At 49.9% G+C, this 26649-nt stretch overlaps 1 protein-coding gene across 11 annotated transcripts in view; it reads right to left on the bottom strand.

Moving 5' to 3' along the window:
* Positions 1–1672: 1672 nt before the first annotated feature.
* QKI (QKI, KH domain containing RNA binding) overlaps positions 1673–26649 on the bottom strand; it is a 158697-nt gene continuing 133720 nt past the window's right edge. For 5 of the 11 annotated variants that reach the window (XM_075411670.1, XM_075411697.1, XM_075411712.1 and 2 more), the window contains exons 5-8: positions 14572–14659; positions 12001–12297; positions 9318–9392; positions 1673–4824 (exon numbers count right to left, since the gene is read on the bottom strand). In XM_075411670.1, the coding sequence (XP_075267785.1) occupies positions 4808–4824; positions 9318–9392; positions 12001–12297; positions 14572–14659 (477 nt within the window). In that variant the 3' untranslated portion in view covers positions 1673–4807. Of the gene's footprint in view, positions 4825–5396; positions 10162–11989; positions 12298–14571; positions 14660–26649 lie in introns of those variants that run through there. The other 6 variants (XR_012761963.1, XM_075411679.1, XM_075411689.1 and 3 more) reach the window with 6 other exon arrangements.

The raw sequence follows: 26649 nt of genomic DNA, 5'->3' as shown, positions 1-26649 counted from the left end.
AGAATTAGAATAAAGTTTTTATTCTAGAGTTTTCCTTTTTATTTTTGCTGTCCTTCAGCTTGAAAGTACTTCAAAACTTACAGCAGCGTTCGCTACTGCACTTAACGAAGCATGAGATGAGAACGCACTGTGGACAAAGTATGGCAGTAGTTCATATCCAACAAAAATACAAACTCATAAAAATATTACAGAAAAGGAGTAGTTCTGGGAACAGAAGCGTTCTTCAGTACAAAATACTCATCTTTCGCCCCACCTGAACGGTTTCAGCTGCGCTGGAGACCGAACCCCCCCAGTTTCAAGGCGTGCCTCCGCTCCAGCGCTGTCGGACAGAAACTGCCGGTTCTGGAATGACTCCTGGGCCGTTATCCCGTCAAAACATCCCGATGGTTTCTGCTGGAAATGTCTGAGGGTTTTATCACCTGCCTGCGGCTGGCTTTTAGGATAGTAACACATTCATGATCTGTTAAATTAACTGATTTCTGTGCAAGCATTCTAAATGCAGTGATGTTTCAGCTGTATCTACCCATTTTTGTAAAACAAACAGCTACACGCCATTAAAAAACTAAGGAACACCTCCATCAGAGCTCGGCTACCTTCCCTCCGCAAAGCAAAGAGGCACTCTGTTCCAATCACTACCAATCTTGTCAGAACTTATTAAAATCACGTTTTTGCACTGCCTGGATCTCAAGATGCACAGATTGAAACACCGTACACTAAAGGCAGCGCTTGCACAGATGCAAAGACCCCGCACCTACATTTTTACTGCCCGCAGAAAAACCCGGGCTTTCACCGGCACCGCTGAGGCCCAGGCTCTCCCCGAGGCTGCCTGTGCCTGCTGCCCGCTCCGGAGCGCAGACCCAGGGGACGGCCCAGGACAGGCGCGGGGGTCACCGTACCGGTGCAGACGCGCGTTGGGACGGGCACGCTCCCCCTCCCAGGCCCCGCGCTGCCGCAGGCGTCCCCGGGGCCGCGGACCCCGCCGAGGCAGCCCCGACGGCCGGCTGCGGCTCGGGAGCTTGGGAAAGGGGCTTCTGCGCTTTCTGCAGCCGTCAGCAGACGACCCTGCGAACAGCCTGACCTCCGGCTCACGGCCATCGCTCTCCCCCGAGCCAGGCGACACGGGCTGACCGCAGCAGAGGGACCAATCAAAAGTGACTTCAAACTAGCGTGGCACGAAGAAAACAAGGCACTTTTGGCACGGAAAACGCCCAGATTTTGTATTTTGATCTCCGGTAATTCTACCTACAAGAATTTTGCGCTTAGGAACGTCACACGAGGCAACAGCGAACCAGGTGCCAAACCCAGCAGACGGCCACCTCCCAGAGCCCCAGGGCAGCCCCGGCGGGGTTCAGCCCTCGCGGTCCCTGCGCCCCGCCACCCCCGACCAGCACCCTCGCACCCTGCTCTGCCGCTGGGAGCCGACAGCAATTGTCGTAGAGGAAGAAAAAGAAAGTGTGGAATTAGTAATGCGGATGCTGAAAGGCGAGTGGCAAGACTTGACAAGAACACAAGGCCCCGCGGCCGGCTCCCCGCGTCCCCTGGCCCCCGAGGCCGGCTGCCCGCGGCCAGCCCCGCAGCAGTGCGCACAACGGCAGCCGACAGACAACGGACAAACAGGGCACGCGTGTTATCTGTGGTCACGGTCGTCAGGGTTAGTCCAGGAACTCAAGACTTTACATTCTTCCGTCTTTATTTGTTTATTTTAATTAAACATGTAATGGTTAATAAACAGACATAGTCCAGAGTTAGTAGGTTGGTATTATAACATTTATTAAAATAATGCTATGGGTTAATAGAAACAGCAAAGAACCAAAGAATTAAAATGCAAGCTATGTAAAAACCCAACTAAAACCCAAATATGTCTAATGTATTCATCCAGTAGCTAACTAAAAGCCCAAGAAAGACAACACTCCCAATATAATAAAGTACTGCAAAACAATTGGCAATTTCTCAGTTATCAAAATCGTGGGGTTTGCATTTTGTATTCTTTTTTTTTCTCGATCAGGAAAAAAATTCTTTTGAATGTTATATAACATACATATAAAACAAGATAGAAAAATACATTATAAACTTGTAACAATGGCTGTAAATACATTATCTTACATGTTTCTCATAGGCAATAGGTTGGTTATGGTACATACATAGCATGAAACTACTAAGATAATAAAGAACAGACAAATACATGTCATCTGTACGGTTACATACCAGCGACACTCCCATCTACCCACTCTAAAAAAATTACATAATACTGTCAGAAAGAAGTCTTAAAACTACTTATTTTAATAAAGAAAAAGTCATTAAAGAATGATAATACTGAGAACCAAGGCATTCAGAGATTTCAAAAGTCATGCTTTTTTTTTTTTAGTTGATCCAAAATTTTGCCAACTAAGTTTTCAGAAGTTTGTTCAGAGCAAACGTTACTTTCACATGTCACACATCTATTTCATACGCGTCCCCTCCCCCCAGTAAAAGACCTTTGATAAACGTCTAAAATGTCCAGGTTTTATCCTAGCTGAGATGAAACTGGATCCAATACTGGTACTGTTTTAGCAAATCTCTCTTCAAATGTTCGAGTGTCGCAAGTTTATTCAACCAACCAACCAACCAAACTAAACCCAAAATGGCACGGCATATACTGTAAGGAAAACCAACACAGCTGGATGTGCAACAGGAAGACAAAGCCGGTGGCACGCGGCACGGAAAGCGAGCTGAATGCGCGAGGATGAATGTCTATTGCATAGTAAAGAAACTGATACTTATTTCCAGGTGAGACAAGATGTCAGCTGAGGTCACCATGCAGGTGCTTCAGAACGTAAGCCCTCCTAGCTTACTATTGACCTTTCCTTTGGAAGCTGTGAAGACCTGCAGGAGGAGAGCACGCTGACCAGGAGGGAATAAAGTTATCACCTGATGTTTGCCAAGCCCAGCGCTGACCCCAGGCCAACTAACACTTTGTGTTCTCCGAATTAAACGCCGCGCTGGGCAGCTCCGGCTCGTGCCGCCGCCCAGGGGTACGACTCTCCGCTGGGGTGAGGGTTAAAAACGAAGCACAGCTACACCGCCAACAGCCGCCCCGCTCCCGCTCGCCCCGCGCGGGGCAGCCGGCGAGCGGCTCCGCCGGCAGCCGAAGCGCTGCGGGACCCGTGACCCGCCCGGTCGGCGGCTGCGGGAGCTGCCTGGGGACCCCACCCGCGGGACAGCGGCTCTCCGGGCGATGCCGAAGGTCTGATCTGTCCCACCCGAACTCTCCCCCTGCGGGGCCCCGCTCCGCTCGGGGCTGCCCGTGCCCAGCACCGCGGGTTCGCACCGCACGGGCACGGCGGCCGCGGTGCCGGGAGAAGCGGAGCGGGCGAAACAGCAAGGGGCTGGCCTGGGAAAAGCTCCGCCAGCATCCCGCGTACTGAGAGTGCGGCACAGCCCCGGGGCACCAGCGTGGCAAACAGCAGGCGACCCTCGCGGCCAGCGCCTCGCTGCCTGTCCCCACAGCTTCCGTCACATACTGGGCGGCGTGCAGGAACTCGTCTGAGGGAGCAGCTGAGTGTACAGGACATCCAACGAAATGACCATGGAGAAAATAAGGCACTTCCTTTTCTTTAGACTTATTCCAATACTTAAAAAATAAAAAAGAAAGACTAAAAGGCTCTTTTGGTCTTCTGTTTCTTGACAACCACCAGAAAAAATCATTTAATGAAATAAAGGGTTTCTTTGTTCTTTTTTTCTTTTTTTATAACACTTGAAAGTATAAAATGCTACATTTCCAAAAATATATTTTTTTTTCTGCACCAGCACCCTTGTATAGTAAAAGTATCTACTTTTTTGTTCATTTTGTTTCAATGCACTACACTTTTATCTACAATTTCATTACATGTATACAGCAAATAGGCAAGCATGGCTTTTACATCCTTAATGAAATTTTTTCTATACAGGGAGGTTTAAAAAAAATAGTTGAACAGTTTGCCCAGTAATGTGACACATAATGCATGTACCTTGTTCTCATGTACTCCTCCGAGGAGACTAAAATATGGTTAAAATAATTTAAACTCAGATTTCGCTTTAATAGTGTTGCTGTTTTGTTCTCTGCGTTAATGTAGTTCTGCAAAGTCGTATCGTGATCTGCATTTCATGGCACACGTTCCTTTAAAACGTCCAATTTGGCAGGCAAGAGCAAGAAGGCTGCGGGGGCCGGCCGGGGGGCAGCGCAGCGGCTGCCAGCGGCTCCGGCGCTGGGCACCCCCAGGCCACCCCACCGAAGGTTCATGCATGATGCATCACCACACCGTACATTCAGAGAGCGCCTGGACTGCGCGGGGCTGCGCTTCGTGGGGTTTCGTTTCTTTTTTGTTTATTTTTTTTTTCTGAGAAGAAAAATACTCCTAGAAGTCTCTCACAGTAACTGCCTCTGTCATCGGGAAGTTAAGGGACATCTGTCTCCATCGGGCGCGAGGCCTCCTCGCCGCTCGCTGGGGCGGACCCGGCAGCGGCAGCAGCAGCAGGAGGAGGAGGAGGAGGAGGAGAAGGAGGAGGAGGAGGATGGTCAGTGCGAGGGACGAGCTGGACCTTATTGCTTTACTACTATTCAGTGCAGGTTCTAGAACCACTTTCACCCAACCAGGAGAACAACAGAAAGCGGAGTTGGAGGACACCAATTTCTCTGTCTGTTTTGTTAGGTGGTAAGACGAACGGACAAGAGCCCCAGCTCGCTGCACTGAAGACAGGCAAGCACAGGCGTTTACCAGTTAACTGATCAGCAGGCAGGCATGGTCAGGTCATCATTGGGTGAAGAGTTCAGAGGTCAGAAGGTCATAGGTTAGTTGCCGGTGGCGGCTGGGTGGTTAGGAACAAAACAAAAAAAAAAAAAAAAAAAAAAAACAACAAAAAACAAAAAAAAGAAAGAAAAGATAGAGAAGAGATTAGTTCCAGCTAGTGACGGCTTAATGACAACATGAAAACTAATCACAACTAATAAAAAAAAACAGGCATGTTTAATTCTGACATACTGATCGACACCATCTACGGAATGCACTAAAATCATGACAGCCCTCCATCATGATTTGGACACGGGAAGGAGAAGCCCGCTCCCACAAACCCGGTTAACAGGAGAAATAAGAGATAAAATACGACTAACGACTAATGGTTAGTAGCAGTCGATGAAGGGAACTGGAGAACGAACAACGGTGAAGGGCTCTGGCACCGGGCGGCAGCCGCCCGGCCCGCAGTCAGCGCTCGGCATCGGTCTCGGACTGCTATTAAGCATTAGTGCCTCCCCGGTGCAAGCGCCGCGGCCGCTAGTAACGAGGGGGGGATTAACGACCGGCGGTTAACAGCGCGGAGCCCTCGGCCGAACCGCGGGCCGGGAGCAGCAATTTGGTTCAACAAACTGCGGGCCAAACAAAGCGTCGGTGTTCAATAAACTTTTTATTGCCTTTCATTTCTTCTATTTACAAACGACATGGAGTTTCTCGGCCTCATGGTACAAAGCGATACTAAACTGGAGTCTGGCAACGTAGGCGGCATCGCGGGACGCGGGAAAGCGCTCGGCCCGCTACGTTAGCCAGCGCTTTCCCGTCCGAAATACTATTTTACACATATAGGACACTTATAAAATGCACTTGCATGTAAACACTGTAAAAGTCCTGCCATTTTAAAGTCTATACTTAAAAAGCTCTAAGTACATCAAAAAATAGAGAAAATATCTAATCGATACTAATAAGGCATTTTAAAACTACAAACAGCTCTCTTTATTCATTTTCAAAGCTAATACTCTGCAAATACAATAAAATCTGACATTTCATATACATTCCTGCTTTATATTTTTATATTTTAAAAGAAGCCACCTGTAAATACTATTTTCTTTTGCAAAAAAAAACCACAAAAAAACAAAAAACCCCCAAACAAAACAAAAAAGAAAACCCCAAAACACAAACAAATTACAGTAAAACATAAAAAAGTTCTCAAGTGGAAAGTTATCACTCCCAATGCTCTTGAGCTGTTCCTTCTTTAATCATTCTCACATTCTCCTTCACCGAACTTGGTCCACTTAACAGTAGTATGATTTTTTTTTTTTAAGACTCATTCAACAGCTTAATTATAGCTAATAAATTCTGAGGTTGATAAAAGTTTCTGTACTGTTGCCATTTTGACTAAGGCAGAGGAGATGAAAGTGAGAAAGGTATTCAGTGCAAAGTCAGATTTGTGCCATCGATACATGAAGTCCAGTAGGTGTAACGTTCACAGCTAGCTTCGACTGAGCGATCCTTCTCACGGGCCGCTTTCCTTTCACATCAGAAAAGTGGCCTAGCATTTAGGATACAGTTCGTGACACTAGGAAAAATGACTACTGTAACGTAAATGAGACCACGTGCTCCCTGAAATTTTTCAGAACCATGTTAAGTGGGGTTTAAATTAAAACGGCTGTTTCAAAAATAAGCAAAAATAAAAATAAATATTTTACGTGGCACAATCTCACCACTTTACAGGTATACTAGAAACAGACTCTTAAAGCATTTTGATACTGATTACAATTTTGATTAAATGGTATTAAAATTTATATATAAATGATGTGACAGTTGGGTTGGATAGAACATTCAAGAAAATTCTCAGCATTAATATTTCTTGTGGAGTTTATCATCAAAGCAAGCTACCTTTTAAAAATACCAGTACACCTGTGATACATCCTCTGCCAAGTCTCTGGCCTTCTACAGTACACACAGGTTTGTCAACTGTGCAACACCATTACAGTTTATTACAATTAAATCAGTCAGTCTCTCTGTTATATGCATCAAATTCCATTTTGTATTACTTATAAACTGGGGTTTTATTCCGAGTTAAAACGAGCTACGTTTTTCAACCCTTCACCAATTCTAAAGGCTTAGTTGTAAGAGTAAAACATTTACACATCTGGGGACTCTTGCTTTAAATGCACTGCTTATCTCTAAAAAAAAAACCCCAAAACTATGCAAAGAATAAAAACCTACTTAAAAAGTGAATGCAGTAGTACTACAAAGTCATCTGAAAGTCGATTTAGAATTGTAAAAAAAAAAAAATCTTTAGACCCAATGAATGCGAATATAAATCTACTGACATTTAACTACATAAAAAAGAGTTTCTGCACTGAAAGGAAAGGATTTCGGTTTGCTGACATTGGCTGTCGCGGCTGCAGCCGTGGAAGTGTATTGGCCACGGAACAACCAAACAGGTGAATACGGTACATACCGGTGCTGTTTTAATTCTACAACAGAATTTCAGCACGTTGAAAGAAACTGTTCTATTGCTGAACAAAGTTCTCTCCAAACCCGCCTGTGAAACTCCTCCGACTGTGCAGTGGCAGCACAGGATTTCAAACCAGATGGCACTGAGGTGCAGTTGTAAAGTCAGCTTTGCGTCTGCTTCTGCCTGCGCTCTGGGCTCATTCAGCTCAGGCTCTAAGGCCGGGTTCTCGCGAGCCGCCAGCCCGGCTCTGACGCCGGCGGCCCCGCTCCCCGGGGACACGCCACCCGCGAGGGCCCAACGCCGGGCTGGCGGCCGCGGCTCGGCTTTGCAAGACGCCGCGATGGCACCAAGCGACCCCGACGGAACACCTAGGCCCCCGCAAACAGCTCCCGTCTCTGCCGAGCGCACCCTCGCAGGCTGAACCCGGCCCCCGGGCACCGGTCAGCGCGGCGCGCGGACCCACCGCTGCGGGCCAGGGCAGACCAGCAGCAGAACCGGGGCTTTGCACCATCAGGTCAACCTTTCCAAGCCAACCCACTCCTGCCCACCTGCTACTCTTGACAGAGATAGCTTTTAATCTTTTTGCCATTTCCTTTTTTCCTCCCCCCCTTTTTTTTTGGCAAACGTGGGCTGTGACCTTCTCCTGATTACACCCTGTTGCCCACCGCAGAGTTCTCAAGCAACAAGAACGAGCCAACGGGCTGTAAATAGTGCGCAGTGACACGAAAGACCAAGCCATCTCCTGGAGAACTTTAGTGTCTTGCTACCAGCTCCAGCCTTCCTGCAACGCGCCAGCTCACGGGAAAGCTGCGAGCGTCACGCGAACCTAGCAAACGTCCAGGAGGGCCCTCTGCACTGTCTGACCGCCACCGGTGGTGCCGGCCGCAGCTAACGTATGGAGGGATGTGAGGAGTGAGGTGTGGTCAGTGTCAGGAGATGGCAGATCTGTCACCCGGATTTGGCTTTTGAATCTTACAGTATCATGGCAGCCTGCACAACACTGCTTTTGATGAGAGCAGAACAATGATATCTGGCACGGCAGGCTTTGCATCCTCAAAGCCCCGTACGAAACAAGAGCCCCCACAACACCCCTGTGAGGTAGGGAAGTACTATTTTGCAGACGGGAAACATACACAGAGAGATTCAACGACTCGCCGAAACCTACGGCGAGTCAGCAGCAGGGACGGGTGAGAACTCAGCCCGCAGGCTGCTCCCCAGCCAATGTCAATAAACCGAAAACCTCACTTTTCTCAGTCACCTTAAATACTTCATTCAGGGGTCCAAAGGCATTACGCTCGAGCAGCAGGAGAAAAATGAAGATTTACTTTCCATTCAAGGGTTAAAGAGAGATGCCCAAATACTGGATGTCATCTCCCCAACAGGACTTCAAAAGTTGCTTCTCCTTCAGGTTACACATTTTAGCAGCAAAAGGCAAACACCAAGAAACAGATTTTGGCAAAAAACCCAAAACACCCTCCGTTCCCCCACCCTCAGTAATTCAACTGCAACAACTTTTGAAGCGTTATCTTCACAGCCCTTACCTTTCTGAATTCAGTCAGGTATCTGAGAACATGCATCCTCCTCACAAGGTACAGTACAGTGGCTCAAGAGCGTATTGGAAACAAGGAATCTAAATCTTCAGATTTCTCCCGACACCGACAGGAGGCATTTATTCCTTTACTGCTTTCTCATTAAGCAACCACCCATTCATTTTGGTTTGCAACACCAGTCTGATAGTTCCACACCAATTAAAACCAACAAACCGGGGATGGGGGGGAACGCACCCAAATTCGTTATTGCAGCACTGAATTCATAGTGTTTCCTGATGCAGAGGGACTTTTAAATAGTTTTAAAAGGGAATCAGTTATAGCGTTTGTATTAAATATATCGCAAAGTTTATATATTTAATTGAGCTGGGAAAGCCAAGTTTACAAAACGCCTTTAAAACCGCAAGCATTCCCAACGCTTTAAAATATTAACTGTTCCGATTTCGGAGAAGAGTCACAGACGGGTGGGCAGAGGGCATTTGGTTAACCAGCCGTGGTGTTGCAAATCGCACGTGCACTCAGCGCGCTTCTCACAAACAAGAACTGCAGAACTAAACTAACCTCGGTCTGCGGTCACAATCCTTTGGTAAGGATGGACACGCATATCGTGCCTTCGAACTTTAGTAGCCACCGCACCTAGTTAAATTGCAATTACCAAGACAAAGTTAGAAGACATTCAAAGAAAACATTAACAGCAGGTTTATCAAAATGGATTTAAATGATCATTAACTACAAAAGTTCACTTTAAGAAAAGCAACAAGTTAAGGCACAGTAGTTTCAAATCTTAATCTTAAAAACAAGTTTCTCTGTGCAGATTAATATTGCATTTATTTTAAACATCCTGGCCTTAACCTGTTTAATCCGTTCATTTACAATCCCAAAATTACAGTATTTCATGAAATCTATTAGACCCAAGCACATTTAAGCTTTACTAGTCACATATTCACTGAAGTGCCTTTCTTGCAGCAGGACTATTTTAAATAATGCCATCTTTTAATACTGACAATTATTGGCTAACCTTAAGATCACTTCCAGTTCTACCACAAAAAAAGTTTTAAAGCGATTCTTCAAGCCTACAGATTGTGATTTTAAACTTTAAGTCAATAAGTATGAACTGCAATGAATTAGGTGATTAGTAAAGCAAACACTACACAGAACACTTAGCAGTCAGTATACTACTGTACACTCATAAATTACAGCTACTCTGGAATAATAGGAGCTAATCCAAATTAATAGCACTATTTCATTTTAAATCTATGTGCAAAAAAGTGCAAGTAAGTCACTGACTGCTAGGCCAAGCTTTTTTCAAGGCTGCTGAAACTAAGCATTTGTTAAAATTCAGATCTGATGAAGGATCAGTTAAGACCGTTCTTGAATTCTTAGCCTTTCGTTGGGAAAGCCATACCTGAAGATAAAAGGAAGGGAATTAAAAGTTAGTCACCAACTAAAATTTGATCCCAACACCAATATCCCCAAAACTCTATTCGGGGTGCTTTTCTCTGCCATTGTTAACAGAATTATTTTAAGACATCTTAAAGGTCCACCACAGAAATGGACGAAATATAGCATACCCTTGAGTGAATTATGAAATAAAACTCAGCGAAAATCTAACTCAGTGCAATTAACTCTGTACAGTTGCTCAGACAATGGAGCAGATGCATTCAGAGTCACCGACTCTACGCTGTCTCCATGGGAGTGTGGTCTCTTTATTTTTTCCTCCCTCCCTTTCGCTTTTTTAAATCAGATTATTTGGCAAGATCTGTTTTGGGCAACGCACCTGTGCTCTCACAGCTAAGCCCAAATGTATGCAGTGGTTTCAGGTGCCATTTTAGGAGTAATTTTCCTCTCCTTGCTCTTTCTAGGAAATTCTGCATCACACTACGTTATGACTATGGAATGATGTGTTTCTCTACTTGCTGCTGCCTGCACTGAGGAGAGGGGTTTGCCACCGACCAGCAACCCAGAGCTCCTGCAAGGACGCCCGTAACTGCGACTTTACCCCAGGACGTATCGCGAGTGGACTCGCAGACTGGGGCTGGAGGAGCTGGGGAGACTATTTACACGTTTGCAGGAAAATTAATAAATGATGACATCATCATACGCTCACTGAATTCTGTCTATGGTGCAATGGACAACAACCATAAGCTGCTCAAAGACAGACCTACTGCATACTTTTGTCCTACTCAAATGGTGATTATTGATTCACTAATCCTGAAAAGCTGGAGTCTGGAATACATTTTGTACAGCGAAAAAAAAGTAACGTGGGGAATCACACACACATACAGATAACAAGAATTTGTCACGTGAAACACTGATTTTTGGGCAATACTTTCAACAAAACATTGACTTTGAACCTCATTGTCCAGTGTTCATTAGAGACATTTAGAATTTGTGTAAATCAATAACTGCCACTGAGCAAACTAAGATCAAAGTCCTATAAAATCAACATCGTGCAGCACCAGGGTCATCAGCAATTGAGAACAAACTGAAGAGAAAAGATTGTTCAGATTCTGGAGGGTAGGGAAGCAAGCAACCACAGGAACTGCTGGCCCCATATTGACCAGTTCACTGAACTGGCACGGCTGCTTTATCAGTCTCACCTTCACACGGCAAGTCCATGGTCTGAAATATTAGGAATTACGGACATTTCAATCCAGTGTATATAAGAGAAGCCATCAGTAAAGTTGCTAACTGTATTACCCTTCGGTCAGAACTTAGTTTGCTTTATATTCATTCACTGAAATGATTTTCTGCTTACAAAATGACTCACAGCTCTCTGACACTGAGGAGAGATTTATCAGTCGTGTGCTAAATAAAGAAGCAAGAACTGCAACGAACTGAAAAAAGGCCTCTCCATTCTCTCCAGCTTTGCTCCTAAAAAGGTATAGCAAAATAGGAAGCTCTCTCTTCCGAAGATCGCTGGAGATTAATTTATGTTAAAGAGAGTACAAACAAATCTGGCATTTACGGGAGCCCAAATGACATCTAACAGACATCGACTCCTATCTATTTTTTTTTCCTGCCTACGTAGCCACGATCTAGTGCCATATAAACATTGAGATTTTATTTCCAGTCATCTTACTAACGCACTAACCACACACATTTAATACCGCAGAACACGTTCAGAAGGCGTGAGCGGCTACGCCGGGGGCAAGACTGGTGCCTCAGGGTCTGTGCTTTGAGCCCCAGGACCCGCGCCGTGCACGCCCCGCGCTCCCCCTTCGCCCGCGCGCGCGGCTCTTACCTAACACACCGCTGGGCTCGATGGGGTACTCCAGGATTGACGTAGCTGGTGCCAGCGTGTAGGGGTACTCGTATGGTGTGTAAATTAAGCCGGCTTCGGGTCCAGGTGGAACTATTGCAGCGGTGGGATGAGGAGTTCCGTTTGGCATGACAGCGGTTTGTATTTGTCTGATCAAAGGCATTATGGTAGGGCCAGCTGGCGTAGGAGTACGCAGGGCAGCTGGGGGGAGAACAGGCGCAGGCCCAGTGATAATCCTTGGAGCCTGGGCTGTTGCTGCAAGAGAAAAGGCAAGGGCTGCTACAGTAAGCAAAGAAATTCAGAGGAAAGTATGGAGACAGCAGTACAAAACGTGGAAAGAATGGGAAAAAAGGGGAAAAGTAGGAAAGAAGAAAAATAAAAGGAAATCATTAGTACATGCGCTGATCACACCGTGCCAAAGCACACCATTCAAATGCAAACAGCTTTCCATTTTCCAGTGTGATTAAGTATGAACATGCAAAATAAAAAGCCATTGTAAAACAGTGAGGTAGATTTCTCAAACAGGTTACACAGCACAAAAGCTCCATTTAGACCACATTTCTTCATTGATGCTCTCGAGACTGCATGAGACTGAGATGCATGCAGGAGATGCAAGGCAAATACTGTCGTAATCAAACGCAGAGCACAACGTTTAGTGCGACCAGAGAGTCCACAGACACTCAGCTACGCAGAGCTGCCGCACGAGTCCACCGTTTGTACAAGTCTTAAAATTGCATTTAAACACACACACAATTCCAGCTTCCAGGAGCAGGGAAGTTAAAGATGACCTAGAAACACCACGCATCTCCTCTCCTACTCTAGCAGGAATAAAATGGGCTCAAAAGTGATTTCCAGATCAGATTCCCCACAACAAAATACTTTCCTCGTATTAGCAGCTCACTATGGCCTTGTTTAGGTTAGAGACAAGAGGGGTTTGGTTTGAGTTTGTTTCGTTTTGTTTTTACAGGGTGCTAGCACGTGTCACTGGGTGTTCTCTGCAGCCTGCTGGCACACAGGCTGAGCAACTTCCTGAACACCAGCACAGCAGCTGGCAACAGTCCGTCTTCCCGGGTTATCATTTATACACTGTTGATCTACACCGATTTAACTAACTTACAGCTGGTCTGAAAAGAGAAATGTGAGGGAAGTTTTTCAGACTTGAGACTTGTGGCTTTTACATTATTTTTATTTTTCAAACAAAAGTGCTCGGACTGAATGTATAATTAAATAAAACCCCTCAAACATTTTCATTTCCTTTCTTAAACAGAAATAAACTGGTATGGTTTCCATATCTTTGGGTTTTCAGTAAAACTGAAACACAAACAGTGAAATTGTCTTGTTCTCAAAAAGTGAGTATCAGGATGGAAATCTCTAGTCAAAAAAAAAAAATAAATCCCTCTTCCCACTGACACCGATACAATGGGCCAACGGCAACAGATCTGACAAAGAAACTGCTCAAACTAATACGCAGGTTTCTATGCAACAGTCTGCACCAATTTCAGCTAATCTGAAAGCTATTTTACTCCTAAATTTACAAGAATTCAGAGACTAAAATGTATTTAACACTGCTCTAAGTCCTACGGTGTTGCTTAGGGCTGGAAGACGTATCGGTGCCACGGCAGCGACAGCCCGTGCTTGCGCCTCGTGTGGGATCAGAGGGACACTGGGGTAAGCCCTCGCCAGGGGACCTAACCGCTTCCCAGCCCTGAACACCTGCAGCGCTGAAATGGGGACCCTGTGCACAAACGAATCCGCAAATATCAGCAGCCCTTAGCGAAAAGACTGATGTAACCGTGCTTGCACTTGACATCTGTATCACAGCTACAGCAAAAATTTACTTTGGAAGAGTATCAGCAACTACACTTTCAGGAGGAGAAATTAGCTTTTCAACTAGAGAAAATAATGTGTATCACACACAATAGGTAAATGCTCTCATTAGTAGGTGTAGGTAATTAATTTTCAAGTGTAAACCTGTGCATACATGCATTTGCAAAAGCTTTCTCGTACAAATGTAATGGAAGAAATCACAAAAAAGGCTCATTACATCACTGATCCCTGTGAACTCAGCTGTGAAATCAGTTGATGAATTGTTGGAAAAACGTAACATTGGGGGGACACATGCAAGCAAGATGAAAGGAAGGAATATAATACAGAAAAATGTATTCACAGGATCCTGAGCATCTGTAACCTTTTCAAATTAAAACTCTAAAAACAAAACTGAAAAGGAGTCCACTGTCCTTTATATCTTTTAAGGAAAAAATTCTTGTAAAATAGAAAAATGTGGCTTAAGGGGTGAATTTTTTTTCAACTGCATATTTGTAAATATTTCAACCCAGACGCACTGTTTAAAAAAAAAAAAGAGAGGGGGGACAGGACAGGAGGGACCCACCAAAAAGCCCCCCAAACTGACATAGCTGGTCTCCAGCAGATCTTTCGCAATGGTCACCTACTGCCCCGCGGGGTTCTACGGCCTCCCCTTCCCCAGCACCGCCGCTACCGCCGCGAGCCCAAACCCGCAGGCACCGCCCGGCCCCGCGCGTACGCCGTGCTTACGTGATTTGATGTTGGCATCCCGGTAGGTGCCGTTCAGAATCGCAAGCTCCATCAGCTGCATCTTTTTAAGGCTGTCTTCTCCTTCTGCCTGCGTGGGAAAAGACGGGGAGAAGTCAGGCTTATTCGCCCCCGAGCGCGGGGTCTCGGGGACCTACAGCCCGTGCCTGCAGGCTTTGCCCGCGCGCAGTACCTGCCTGCCACTGGCCACCAGAGCTCGGCCAGCCTGTCCTGACGTGAGGTGCAAGCTGCCTGCTGTCTGTCATTAGACAGTGTGGATCATTAGACGGTGTTGGCAAGTATCCGAATATATTTTTCACCATAAACCACAAAAATAGGGTTAAATGTAAGTAGTGTTTGATAGAAATTGTTTGAGAATTTTTTTTCACAAGTCTCAGTGAACGTTTTCATGCGTTCCTAACGGCATCTTTTCAAAACTGGCATTACTGGGTTAGGGCAGAGCAGCCACCACCGATCTCAGACAAGCTGAGGTCACTCGTAGCTGCTGGTGACTACGTGGGGGCAGGGGGTGCCCCAACCAGACCTAACCAGCAAGCTCGGTGTAGCTCGACCCGCGCACACCCGCCCTTCAGCCCGCACACGCCATCCTCGGCTCCGCGCCCACCCGAGCGGCTTCCCGGGCACCGCTGGCATCCCCAGCGTGCGGAAACCTCAGGCAGCACGCAGTCAGAATCAGTACAACCGCAGCTTTCAGAGCAGACACTTTCTGGCCCATCTTCCCGAAAGGCTACCGCTCGTTTATCCTGCCCCCGGCCAGCAGAAAGCACGCCGACGCGAGGCGACGCTCCCCGGCTCCGCCAGCGCCAGCCGCCCCGCGCCCTCCGAGCAGCGTGTCCTGTATTTTCACCCCTCCCGTCTATTCACACGATGTTTTCCAGGTATTTGGAGCAGTATTTTCCAAGTTAACAGGAACCTGGATAACAACGTGCTGTGCCACCCACCCTGAACACCTTCAAAGTCTGATTGCAGCAAGAGCTGGTCCCCTGTCCTAAAGCACAAGTGCTCCAGACGCTGTGAGCTGGGGCTTCCAAGAGCACGAGTGATTACAAAAAACCAGAATTAGAAGCCACCAAGAATAGCAACCATCACCAAGAACCAAAAAAGTGCTATGAAATAACTTTGTGTCCGTTAGCGCGCTGCACCGGTGAAACACCGTCCCCGACTAGTTAGGAGGTCCCAGGATTATCTACGCAGTGTTCCCAATGTATGGGGAATATTTTTTCAGGCTAGCTTGCAGCAAAATATCATTATACCTACTTTACTCCCAAACTACGAGGAAGTAATATACTAAATTACAAGACAAAAACAGTTTTTGAATTGCATCTAAGCAAATGCAGGCCTCAGTGTGAGGTAGGCTCCAGGACCAGCACCCCTTCCAATGGAGACTTCAACGCCTGACCATTACCAACAACGCAGGACCAACACGGTAAGATGGGTCAACACGAAATCGCATTCAGACGTCAGAAACGCAAGTCCTCCCTGCAACGCTGAGGACTCGCATGAACACAAAGATCACACCCAGTAACGATTTATGTCGTTGTTCAACGCTCTGAACATACCGAAAGTTCGACATTTTATTTATATATTAAATAAAGTGTGACAGACCCAGCTCACACTGACAAAGTAAATACACATTCCATTGCCACTGTAACTACAAACCCACTGTACAGCTGAGCACTGTCCCACCCAGCAGCCTCAGACACGGAGCCACTCAAAGGAGACTCTCCGGAACACGAAGTAGCCTGATCACGGCATGCTTAGCACCACATACTCCGGGCAGACTTACGATCCACACACAAAAGAATTTTTGGTTTTTTAACCTATTATTCCATCGCCTCTTTGCTGGTAAATCACCTGCACAATCACGGTGCACTAAAACCGGTTCCGAACCTGTCTGCCCCCCCAGAGCTCACAAACCCTCGTCACTCCAGGAACACCTTCACCGATTTATTTTGGCAATACAGAGCTCTAACACATCAATCCCTCTTTTCCCCTCCCTGCCTAACGGTTCTACTTTGTTACTGGCTTTTTTGCTTGGGCTCCTTTATTTATTTAATTGAAAGCGTGCACCCACACGCCCTCCTCACGCCGTCGCTGCCTCTCCCCTGCGCTCCCATTAACGCCGCGACCACTGCTCCCTCCCTCCCAGCACGGCCGCAGGGACTGACCCGGCACCACCACCGAGCCTCCCGAACTGCGGACCTGGCCGTCCCCTCGCTGCGACGATTTCAGTCACTCTGCTCCTGGATTTTGCACCACAGTGAGTATTTCCCAAATGTAACCATTTATAGGGTAATAATTTTCAGACAGAAAACATTTTTTCCCCTCTGACATCCCCCAGAGGCGGCGTTCTAACGCCATCCCAGCACCAGCAGACAGACACCGCCACCATCCTCGCTTCGGGTCCCACCTTCCCCCGGGTCACCTGGCCTCCTGCTGGAAACGCCGCTGCCGGCACCTAGGTGGGACAGGGCACGTTCACAGGAACAGTCATGGGCTTCGGCACAGACAGCAGACCGAGTCCAGAACTTCTCTTTGTGAGATGTACTTCTCTGGAGCACTGCTCAGCAGCTGAGAACTTCTGCTCCTTCAAACAGCCCCCAGAGCACGGTTTCAAACTCCTCCCTAAAGCCTGCACCGGCGGCAAGTCACAGAGGCGGCCCTGCATTACCAGACATCAACGCTGCCCTTCAGCTTCTGGCACTGCGTTTGTCAAAGCGCGGCATCATGAAGGCTGGAGAAGACCTCTAAGATCATCGAGTCCAACCGCCAACCCGACACCACCATGCCTGCTAAACCACGTCCCCAAGTGCCATTTCTACACAGTTTTTGAACCCCTCCAGGGATGGGGACTCCACCCCCGCCCTGGGCAGCCTGGGCCAATGCCTGACCACTCTTTCAGGGAAGACATTTTTCCTGATATCCAATCTGAACCTCCCCTGACGCAACTTGAGGCCATCGCCTCTCATCCTATCGCTGATTATTTGGGAGAGGAGACCAACCACCGCCTCACTACACCCTCCTGTCAGGGAGCTGTAGAGAGCCATAAGGTCCCCCCTCAGCCTCCTCTTCTCCAGACTGAACAGCCCCAGCTCCCTCAGCCACTCCTCATCAGACTTGTTCTCCAGACCCCTCCCCATCCTCGCTGCCCTTCTCTGGACACGCTCCAGCCCCTCAATGCCCTTCTGGTAGTGAGGGGCCCAGAACTGAACACAGTACTCCAGGTGCGGCCTCACCAGTGCCAGTACAGGGGCACGATCACCTCCCTGGTCCTGCTGGCCACACCATTGCTGATCCAAGCCAGGATGCCGTTGGCCTTCTTGGCCACCTGGGCACACTGCTGGCTCATGTTCAGCTGGCTGCTGACCAGCACTCCCAGGTCCTTTTCCACCAGGGAGCTCTCCAGCCACTCCCCTCCAAGCCTGCAGCGTTGCATGGGGTTGTTGTGACCCAAGGGCAGGACCTGGCACTTGGCCTTGTTGAACCTCATACTTTTGGCCTCGGCGCATGAATCCAGCCTGTCCAGATCCCTCTGCAGAGCCTTCCTACCCTTGAGCAGGTCCACACTCCCACCCACCTTGGTGTCATCTGCAAACTCACTGAGGGAGCACTCAATCCCCTCATCCAGATCATTGATAAAGATGTTAAACAAGACCAGACCCAACACTGATCCCTGGGGAACCCCACTCGTGACCGGCCGCCAGCTGGATTTAACTCCATTCACCACCGCTCTCTGGGCTCGGCCATTCAGCCAGTTCTTCATCCAGCCAAGAGAACACCCCTCCAAACCATGGGCAGCCAGTTTCTCCAGGAGGATGCTGTGGGGAACAGTGTCAAAGGCCTTACTAAAGTCCAGGTAGACAACATCCACGGCCTTTCCCTCATCCAGTAGGTGGGTCACCTGGTCATGGAAGGAGATCAGGTTGGTCAAGCAGGACCTGCCTTTCATGAACCCGTGCTGGCTGGGCCTGATCCCCTGGTTGTCCTTCACGTGCCTGGTGAGCGCACTCAGAATGAACCGCTCCATAATCTTCCCCAGCACCGAGGTCAGGCTGACAGGCCTGTCGATCCCGGGATCTTCCTTCCATCCCTTCTTGTAGATGGCTGTTACACTGGTGATCCTCCAGTCGTCTGGGACCTCCCCTGTTAGCCAGGACTGCTGACAGATGATGGAGAGTGGCTTGGCCAGCTCCCTCAGCACTCTTGGGTGGATCCCATCCAGCCCCATAGACTTGTGAGTGTCCAGGTGGCAGAGCAGGTTGTTAACTGCTTCCTCCTGGATTATGGGAGGTTTGCTCTGCTCTCCATCCCGGTCTTCCGCATTTCGGGGCTGAATATCCTGGGAATAACCAGTCTGACTATTAAAGACTGAGGCACAGGAGGCATTAAGTACCTCAGCTTTTTCCTCATCCTTGGTGGCAATGTTCCCCTCGCATCCAACAAGGGATGGAGATTCTCCTTGGCCCTCTTCTTGTTGTTGACGTATTCGTAAACACATTTTTTGTTACCTTTTACAACAGTGGCCAGTCGGAGTTCTAGCTGGGCTTTTGCCATTCCCGTTTTCTCTCTGCACAACCTAACGAGACCCCTGTACTCTTCTTGGAGCCATCTGCCCCTTCTTCCAAAAGCAGTAAACTCTGGAAGCATTTATCAAGTAGAGGGGAAAAACAACCCAACCCAAACCTCCCTCCTGGCTTTAACAACCTCTCCACTGCCAACCACGAGGGCCTCACCCGACTGCTCCCTGAAGATGGCACCGGTCATGGCCAACACCACCCCGCAGGGCACGGGCGCTGCTCCCAGCCCTGTCACCCCGCGCACCCCGAGATGCCACCGGTCATGGCCAACACCACCCCGCAGGGCACGGGCACTGCTCCCAGCCCTGTCACCCCACGCACCCCGAGATGCCACCAGTCATGGCCACACCACCCTGCAGGGCATGGGTGCTGCTCCCAGCCCTGCCACCCCGCGCACCCCGAGAAGACACTGGTCATGGCCAACACCACCCCGCAGGGCACGGGCGCTGCTCCCAGCCCTGCCACCCCACGCACCCCGAGATGCCACCAGTCATGGCCAACACCACCCCGCAGGGCACAGGCGCTGCTCCCAGCCCTGTCACCCCATGCACCCCGAGATGACATCGGTCATGGCCACACCACCCTGCAGGGGCTGTCCCCGGGTACAAAGGTGTCCCTACAGGGACAGCACGTTACCTGTACGACACCTGCAGCCAAGCCCGCTGTTTGTACCAAGCAGAAGCTACTCCAGCAAACACCAACAAGGCCACTTAAAGCCAGATTTGCATTACTAAGTCGAGGCTCAAGCGACTGAGTCGAAGCTCTCATCCTCTTAAACCGCCAGCGATTTCCCTGTGTTCCTCCTGTACAATATAACAGGCAGATTAAGAAAAGACCTTAAATGCCATCTTGAAGCGTAATTCTTTAAACGCCAGCGCTCGCAGCTGCTCACTGAATACAAACCCGAAGAGACGGGAGCAGCCCACCCTCCCGAGCCGGCGGTGCAGAGCCAGCAGCGTCGCCCGGCTGAACGCACGGCCAGCTCCCGGCGCTAGCTCAGCTCCCCGCGGGCGAGCAGCGCCCGGGCCTGACGGAGACCAAGCGCTGGTGACCACCATCATCTAGCGCAACTTGTTTTCTAACATCTTCATCCAACGTTTCTTGTTTTCCTTATCCTTGTAGGATTACAGAATCACAGAATGTTGGGGGTTGGAAGGGCCCTCTGTGGGTCACCCAGTCCAACCCTCCTGCCGAAGCAGAGTCACCTACAGTAGGCTGTAGAGGACCTTGTCCAGGCGGGGCTGGAATATCTCCAGAGAAGGAGACTCCACAGCCTCCCTGGGCAGCCTGGGCCAGGGCTCCGTCACCCTCAGAGGGAAGAAGTTCTTCCTCATGTTCAGACGGAACTTCCTCTGCTTCAGTTTGTAACAGTCACAAGGTTCAAAACACTAGTAGCAACTACAAGTGCCACCTACACCAAGTCCCTGGGGAAACACTTCCCAAAATGAAACGCTTGCCAGTGAAGCACACCAAACACACCACACCGACCCCCCTGATGCCCACCTAAAGCCACCACTCCGTGGAGGACGTGGCCAGCAGCCCCCCAGCACCCAGCACCCCGCTCCGTCCGGGCCACACGCCCTGCTCCACGCTCGGCGGGCAGAGGACGTGGCCAGCAGCCCCCCGGCACCCAGCACCCCGCTCCGTCCGGGCTCCACGCTCGGCAGGCACAGGACGTGGCCAGCAGCCCCCCGGCACCCAGCACCCCGCTCCGTCCGGGCTCCACGCTCGGCGGGCACAGGACGTGGCCAGCAGCCCGCCGCGCTCTGAGCGCGTGCAGTAAGCGGATTCGCCCTGCGAACAGCGGGCAGAGACCCTGGCGCTGAGGGAGCAACACCGTGATAGTGGGCGAGGGCAGGTTCGTCAGCTCTTCCTCAGACAGAACAGCCCCTTGCAACGGCCTCACACAGCAAACACCACTTTCCTACCACCGCCGTCTCTGGAAACACACACAGACTTCCACTCTTCCTTGCACTGCCCATCTGCACAGTGCAAGCCCCCACAATTCATTAATTTAACGCGAATTCTGGTAAAACCTGAAGAAGAGAAGGCTGCGAGGGGACCTTATAAATGCTTACAAATATCTGCAGGGTGGGGGTCAGGAGGATGGGGCCAAGCTCTTTTCAGTGGTGCCCAGCGACAGGACAAGGGGCAATGGGCACAAACTGCAGCAGAGGAAGCTCCAGCTGAACCCGAGGAAGAACTTCTTCCCTCTGAGGGTGACGGAGCCCTGGCCCAGGCTGCCCAGGGAGGCTGTGGAGTCTCCTTCTCTGGAGATGTTCCAGCCCCGCCTGGCCGCGGTGCTGTGCAGCCTGCTCTGGGTGACCCTGCTTGGGCAGGGGGTTGGGCTGGGTGACCCACAGAGGGCCCTGCCAACCCCGAACATTCTGTGATTCTGGTAAAACACAATGGCACCACTGACATATTTTACTGCCGCTGCTCTTCAGCTTCTTGTCCAGGAGGTGCTCCTGCCCCTCGGGGCTCTGTCACCCTGCCCTCCCCTCCCCGGGGTCTGTCACCCTGCCCTCCCCGGGGGTCTGTCACTCTGCCCTCCCCGGGGGCTGTCACCCTGCCCTCCCCGGGGGTCTGTCACCCTGCCCTCCCTAGGGTCTGTCACCCTGCCCTCCCCGGGGTCTGTCACCATGCCCTCCCCGGCGGTCTGTCACCCTGCCCTCCCCGGGGGTCTGTCACCCTGCCCTCCCCTCCCCGGGGGTCTGTCACCCTGCCCTCCCCAGGGGCTGTCACCCTGCCCTCCCCGGGGGTCTGTCACCCTGCCCTCCCCGGGGGTCTGTCACCCTGCCCTCCCCGGGGGCTGTCACCCTGCCCTCCCCGGGGGTCTGTCACCCTGCCCTCCCCAGGGGCTGTCACCCTGCCCTCCCCGGGGTCTGTCACCCTGCCCTCCCCGGGGGTCTGTCACCCTGCCCTCCCCGGGGGCTGTCACCCTCCCCGGGGGTCTGTCACCCTGCCCTCCCCGGGGTCTGTCACCCTGCCCTCCCCGGGGGCTGTCACCCTCCCCTCCCCAGGGCTCTGTCACCCTGCCCTCCCCGGGGTCTGTCACCCTCCCCTCCCCAGGGCTCTGTCACCCTGCCCTCCCTAGGGGCTGTCACCCTGCCCTCCCCGGGGCTCTGTCACCCTGCCCTCCCCGGGGGCTGCCACCCTGCCCTCCCCTGCCACCCTGCCGCTGAACCGCGGTGCCAAGGGCAGGCTGGACCCGCTCCGCTGAGAGCGGGGATCGCCAGCACCGAGGAGCGGAGCAGAAATGCCCCCGGCCGGTGCCCTGCCCACCACGCGCACCCCACACTGACCAGCAACGGCCACCGCTCTCCGGACGGATCCTGGGGTCCTCGCTATCCCAGTAAAACCCCCCCATTCGACCACTTCCAGGCTTCACCCCTGGTTGCTTCTCACACCTCTCTGTACCAAGGTGTTTAAATGTCGTCCGGACACTCTGGTTCGCGGAACGCTTCTTGTTCTAATCCAGTCATTAGGAGAAACCAACTCCTTCCACTGAGATATTTGCAATATGTACAATTCAACTGTCTTTCAGAGACTGTAGAATTATAATTTCATATTCCAGTAGACAAGGTGCACACCCATAAGCAAAAGCAGCTTAAAATACACTTTCTACAACAGGATAAATCACCTTAGTCCCTCTTAATCTCCCGAACGCTGGATCCTCATGAATATTTCAAAATAATACCTAAATTCACATATTCTCCAACTTTATGGATTATATACTTATCTCTGGTATTTTGCATTAAAAACCTCCTTTAATGTCTGTAAAAACTATACAAAGAAGTAAAAAAAACCCACCCCCCCAACCCCCCAGAAAACAGTACAATTAAAGCTTTCAGCTACAAGATGTGGCCGAAAACGCATGAAGCCAACCTAAAGAGGAATGCAAATTTTTGGACACTATCTGAGAGTTAAATGAAGAATATTGATTTACTCATCGTCAACAGGAAGAGACAACTGCAGTCCTGTTCCTTCAGCCAGGGGGAACACGGACAGCACAGGTCCCAAGGGCCCGAAAAGCTGGGGCAATGCTGAAGCGACTCAGCTAAACGGATAAAGGAATGGAATTCTTCTTCTGGAATGTGTAAAAATAAGCTGCTGTGTATCTGCACGTGATGGAGTTCAGAAAGCTGAGACCTTAAAAACAGAGAATGGAATGAGATTCAGATGGAAAACTTAGAGAGAATAATTTCAGAGGAAACAAGTTCAGACAAGTTTACCTAGAAAATACAACAGCCGATGCTAGAACGTAAAAAATTAAAATGCTATCATTGAGACTTATTCCCAGGCTACAAATTAGTTCTGGATGCTTAGGCTGAGGTTCTACACTGCTGTCAGAGGAGTCAAGAATTATTTCTGAAGCTGTAAAACGCTCAGAGGCTTTAATTCTGTTGTTGTTGTTCTTATTGCATCAAGAAGAGTGTGGGCAGCAGGTCGAGGGAGGTTCTCCTTCCCCTCTACACTGCCCTGGTGAGGCCCCATCTGCAGTGCTGTGTCCAGTTCTGGGCTCCCCAGTTCAAGAAAGATGAAGAGCTACTGGAGAGAGTCCAGCGGAGGGCTACAAGGATGATGAGGGGACTGGAACATCTCTCCTACGAGGAGAGGTTGAGGGAGCTGGGCTTGTTCAGCCTGAAGAAGAGAAGGCTGAGAGGGGACCTTATAAATGCCTCTAAATATCTGCAGGGTGGGTGTCAGGAGGATGGGGCCAAGCTCTTTTCAGTGGTGCCCAGTGACAGGACAAGGGGCAATGGGCACAAACTGAGGCACAGGAAGTTCCAGCTGAACAGGAGGAAGAACTTCTTCCCTCTGAGGGTGATGGAGCACTGGCCCAGGCTGCCCAGGGAGGTTGTGGGGTCTCCTTCTCTGGAGATATTCAAGACCCGCCTGGACAAGGTCCTGTGCAGCCTGCTGTAGGTGACCCTGCTTCGGCAGGGGGGTTGGACTAGATGACCCCCAGAGGTCCCTTCCAACCCCTACTATTCTGTGATTCTGATTTCTCTTACAATATAATGTCGTCTTTTACTTCGTTTCTGCCCGCTTCTCTTCAGTTACAATCATTCTCCTTCTGGATTTTCTTCTCTCCTGATGCTGACCTTCAGCGTAGGAATCCCACCGCAGCCTCCTTGCCCCACTACGCTCATCGCGCTCCTCTCGTGGTTGCCTCAGACTGCCCGAGGTAGGCTTTCTCCAGCTGTACATCTGCTCTTCGGAAGCAGCGGCCACAATCTCCACCACTCACTCACCACCGTAAATACCTCCGTGCGTTCATGTTTCGCAGACATCTTTGAGTTTCTTTGCTATTTGCGCTCTGTGTTCTAAAAACACTGAAAAATTCTAATTTTAAATCTCTTCCAAAACTGGTAACCTTCACACATTAGACCACCAACTTTAACTCCATACTGGTTAAACAGTATCTGCAATACTCACAAAGCTCCACATTAACAAACTGAAAATAATGCATGATTTGATAGTGAGGACCCTACAAAAATCAATTTCCTTATTAATATTTTTTCCCTTTTCTGCATTATGTTCTTCTCTGGAACTATTAAGTGAGAACTGTTGACTTTCTTCACCCAAGAACTGCACGACTTAGGACGACGCGTTTCATTTCCACGCCTCTGCGTGCAACGCTCATTTCCGCGTAGCAGCCTACGAACACCGTTCTGACCGGGGGCCCAGAGACCAGCTGCACGCATGCCCGGCTTCTCTCCCCAAAGCTGCGAAGCTGCAGAAAGAAACCAGCTGCTGGTATCTGGAGATCAGAGGCCAAGGCAACCATGCCCCAGCAGCAGCAAAATCTAACGGAGAATGGATAGAACCCTCTAAGAGAATTTACCAGACAAGGGGGAGCGCCTTGCGAAGAAAGAGCTGCTGCCTCCCCTGGGCTAGCAGAGTGCCCGCTTCCCTGACCCGCTGGATGCCCACAACCCTAGAAATCTGACGAGTGAAGCACAGAGAACAAGCACTCCGCACGGCTTCCCCCGCAGTATTCCCACCTCTTCGGTGTCCGTGACGCCTTCTCCATGCGCTCCGGTGCTTGCGAGACATCCCGCAAGGCGATTCAGCTCTCAAACATCGCCAGAAAACACTGTGGGTTACTTCTCTACCTTTAGCACACACACCCAGCTCGTGGCAAAGCCTGACGAGTGCCACGTTCCCATCTCCGTCCCCCAGCCCAGCGGTCCCAGCGGGACTCAGCAGGCAGCAGCAAGGGGACTTCTGCGCCTGACTGCCAGACAGGCTCATCGCCTCTCCCAGACACACTGCAGCTGGAAGCAGGTTCAGATCTCAGCAGGTCCAACTCCCTTGTACCTCAGACAACGTAACAGATCATTTGACTACTACCCAGATTTTTTTAATCTGTCATACTTTTAGATGATAAAACCGCAAGGATTCTCTGCGCTGCTCACGAGGGGAACAACAGACTACTGCTTGAAGAAAACACCCATCTCCTACCACGCAGCCTGTCTGATGCATGTCTTCATTCGCTCCGAAGAAGGAGGTTTCCAATGTGACTGTTCAATAATTTTCAGGTTATGAAAACCCTCCAATAAAAAATTAAGTGGAAAAACAGTGGTAGCGATTCCGCTCCCCCTGCCCCCCCCTTTCCTCACAGGTATTGCAAAACGAAGACCGTACTGTGTAGCCCAGACTCAGTTACCAGTAATCAAACCTCCCTACCCCAGCATCCCACCTGGCAGAAGAAAGGACTTTATGCAGTTCCTGTGCTCCCAGAGCCACTTCCTTCCACCCCAGCTGTGCCAGGCAAGCAGAGGGGAGCAGAGCAAGAGGGCACCAGACCTGCCCTAAGACCGGTCCCAATCAAGCCCCCCCAGCCTACGGAACCAAAACTCTGAAATGCAGACAAAATCCCAGAGTAGGAAATTTGAAAGCCGGCACAGCGATCAGCCCGTTATTTCTTACCGCCCGGTTCCCGTGAGTCGCATCGCCTGGCAGCGCTGCCGGAAGCTGCTGGTGCCAGGGATCCGAGCGGTGCCCTCAGCTCACCCAGCAGCCCAAGCAGTCCTCTGCAGCACTGCCTCCTCCACGCTTTGTTGTTTTTAAGCGCTGCTAATGTCCTCTAATCATTTAGCATCCCTCTTATAATACCGAGGGTAGAAGTAGTCACAGTTTCAGTTTCGCAAGCCACTTCCCAAACGCTCGGATCACCCCTTTGAACTTGCTGTCGCCTTCTGGTAACCCATGGGAGCAAGCACGAGGGTGGGGACACCAAGCCTGGTGACACCAGTCTGCTGGCCATTTTAAGCACCATGCTCTGGAGCACAAATAATTAATATGAGGAACCAATACTTCTCCAAGTAACTTTAAATGAACAGCTAAAACTCTGAGCATTAGTAATAGTAAATGCTGCTCTTGTCTTCATCTAATCTCTTTGGAAATAGTTCTAAAGTTGCACAGAAACAGCGCCCTGAGGCCACCAAGCAGAGCTTCAGCTGCATCATTAGTA

This window comes from Opisthocomus hoazin, chromosome 2 (assembly GCF_030867145.1).
Source record: "Opisthocomus hoazin isolate bOpiHoa1 chromosome 2, bOpiHoa1.hap1, whole genome shotgun sequence".
NCBI classification, from domain to species: Eukaryota; Metazoa; Chordata; class Aves; order Opisthocomiformes; family Opisthocomidae; genus Opisthocomus; species Opisthocomus hoazin.
Note: the sequence above shows the minus strand (reverse complement) of the source record. Positions and strands in the feature narration are given on the sequence as shown.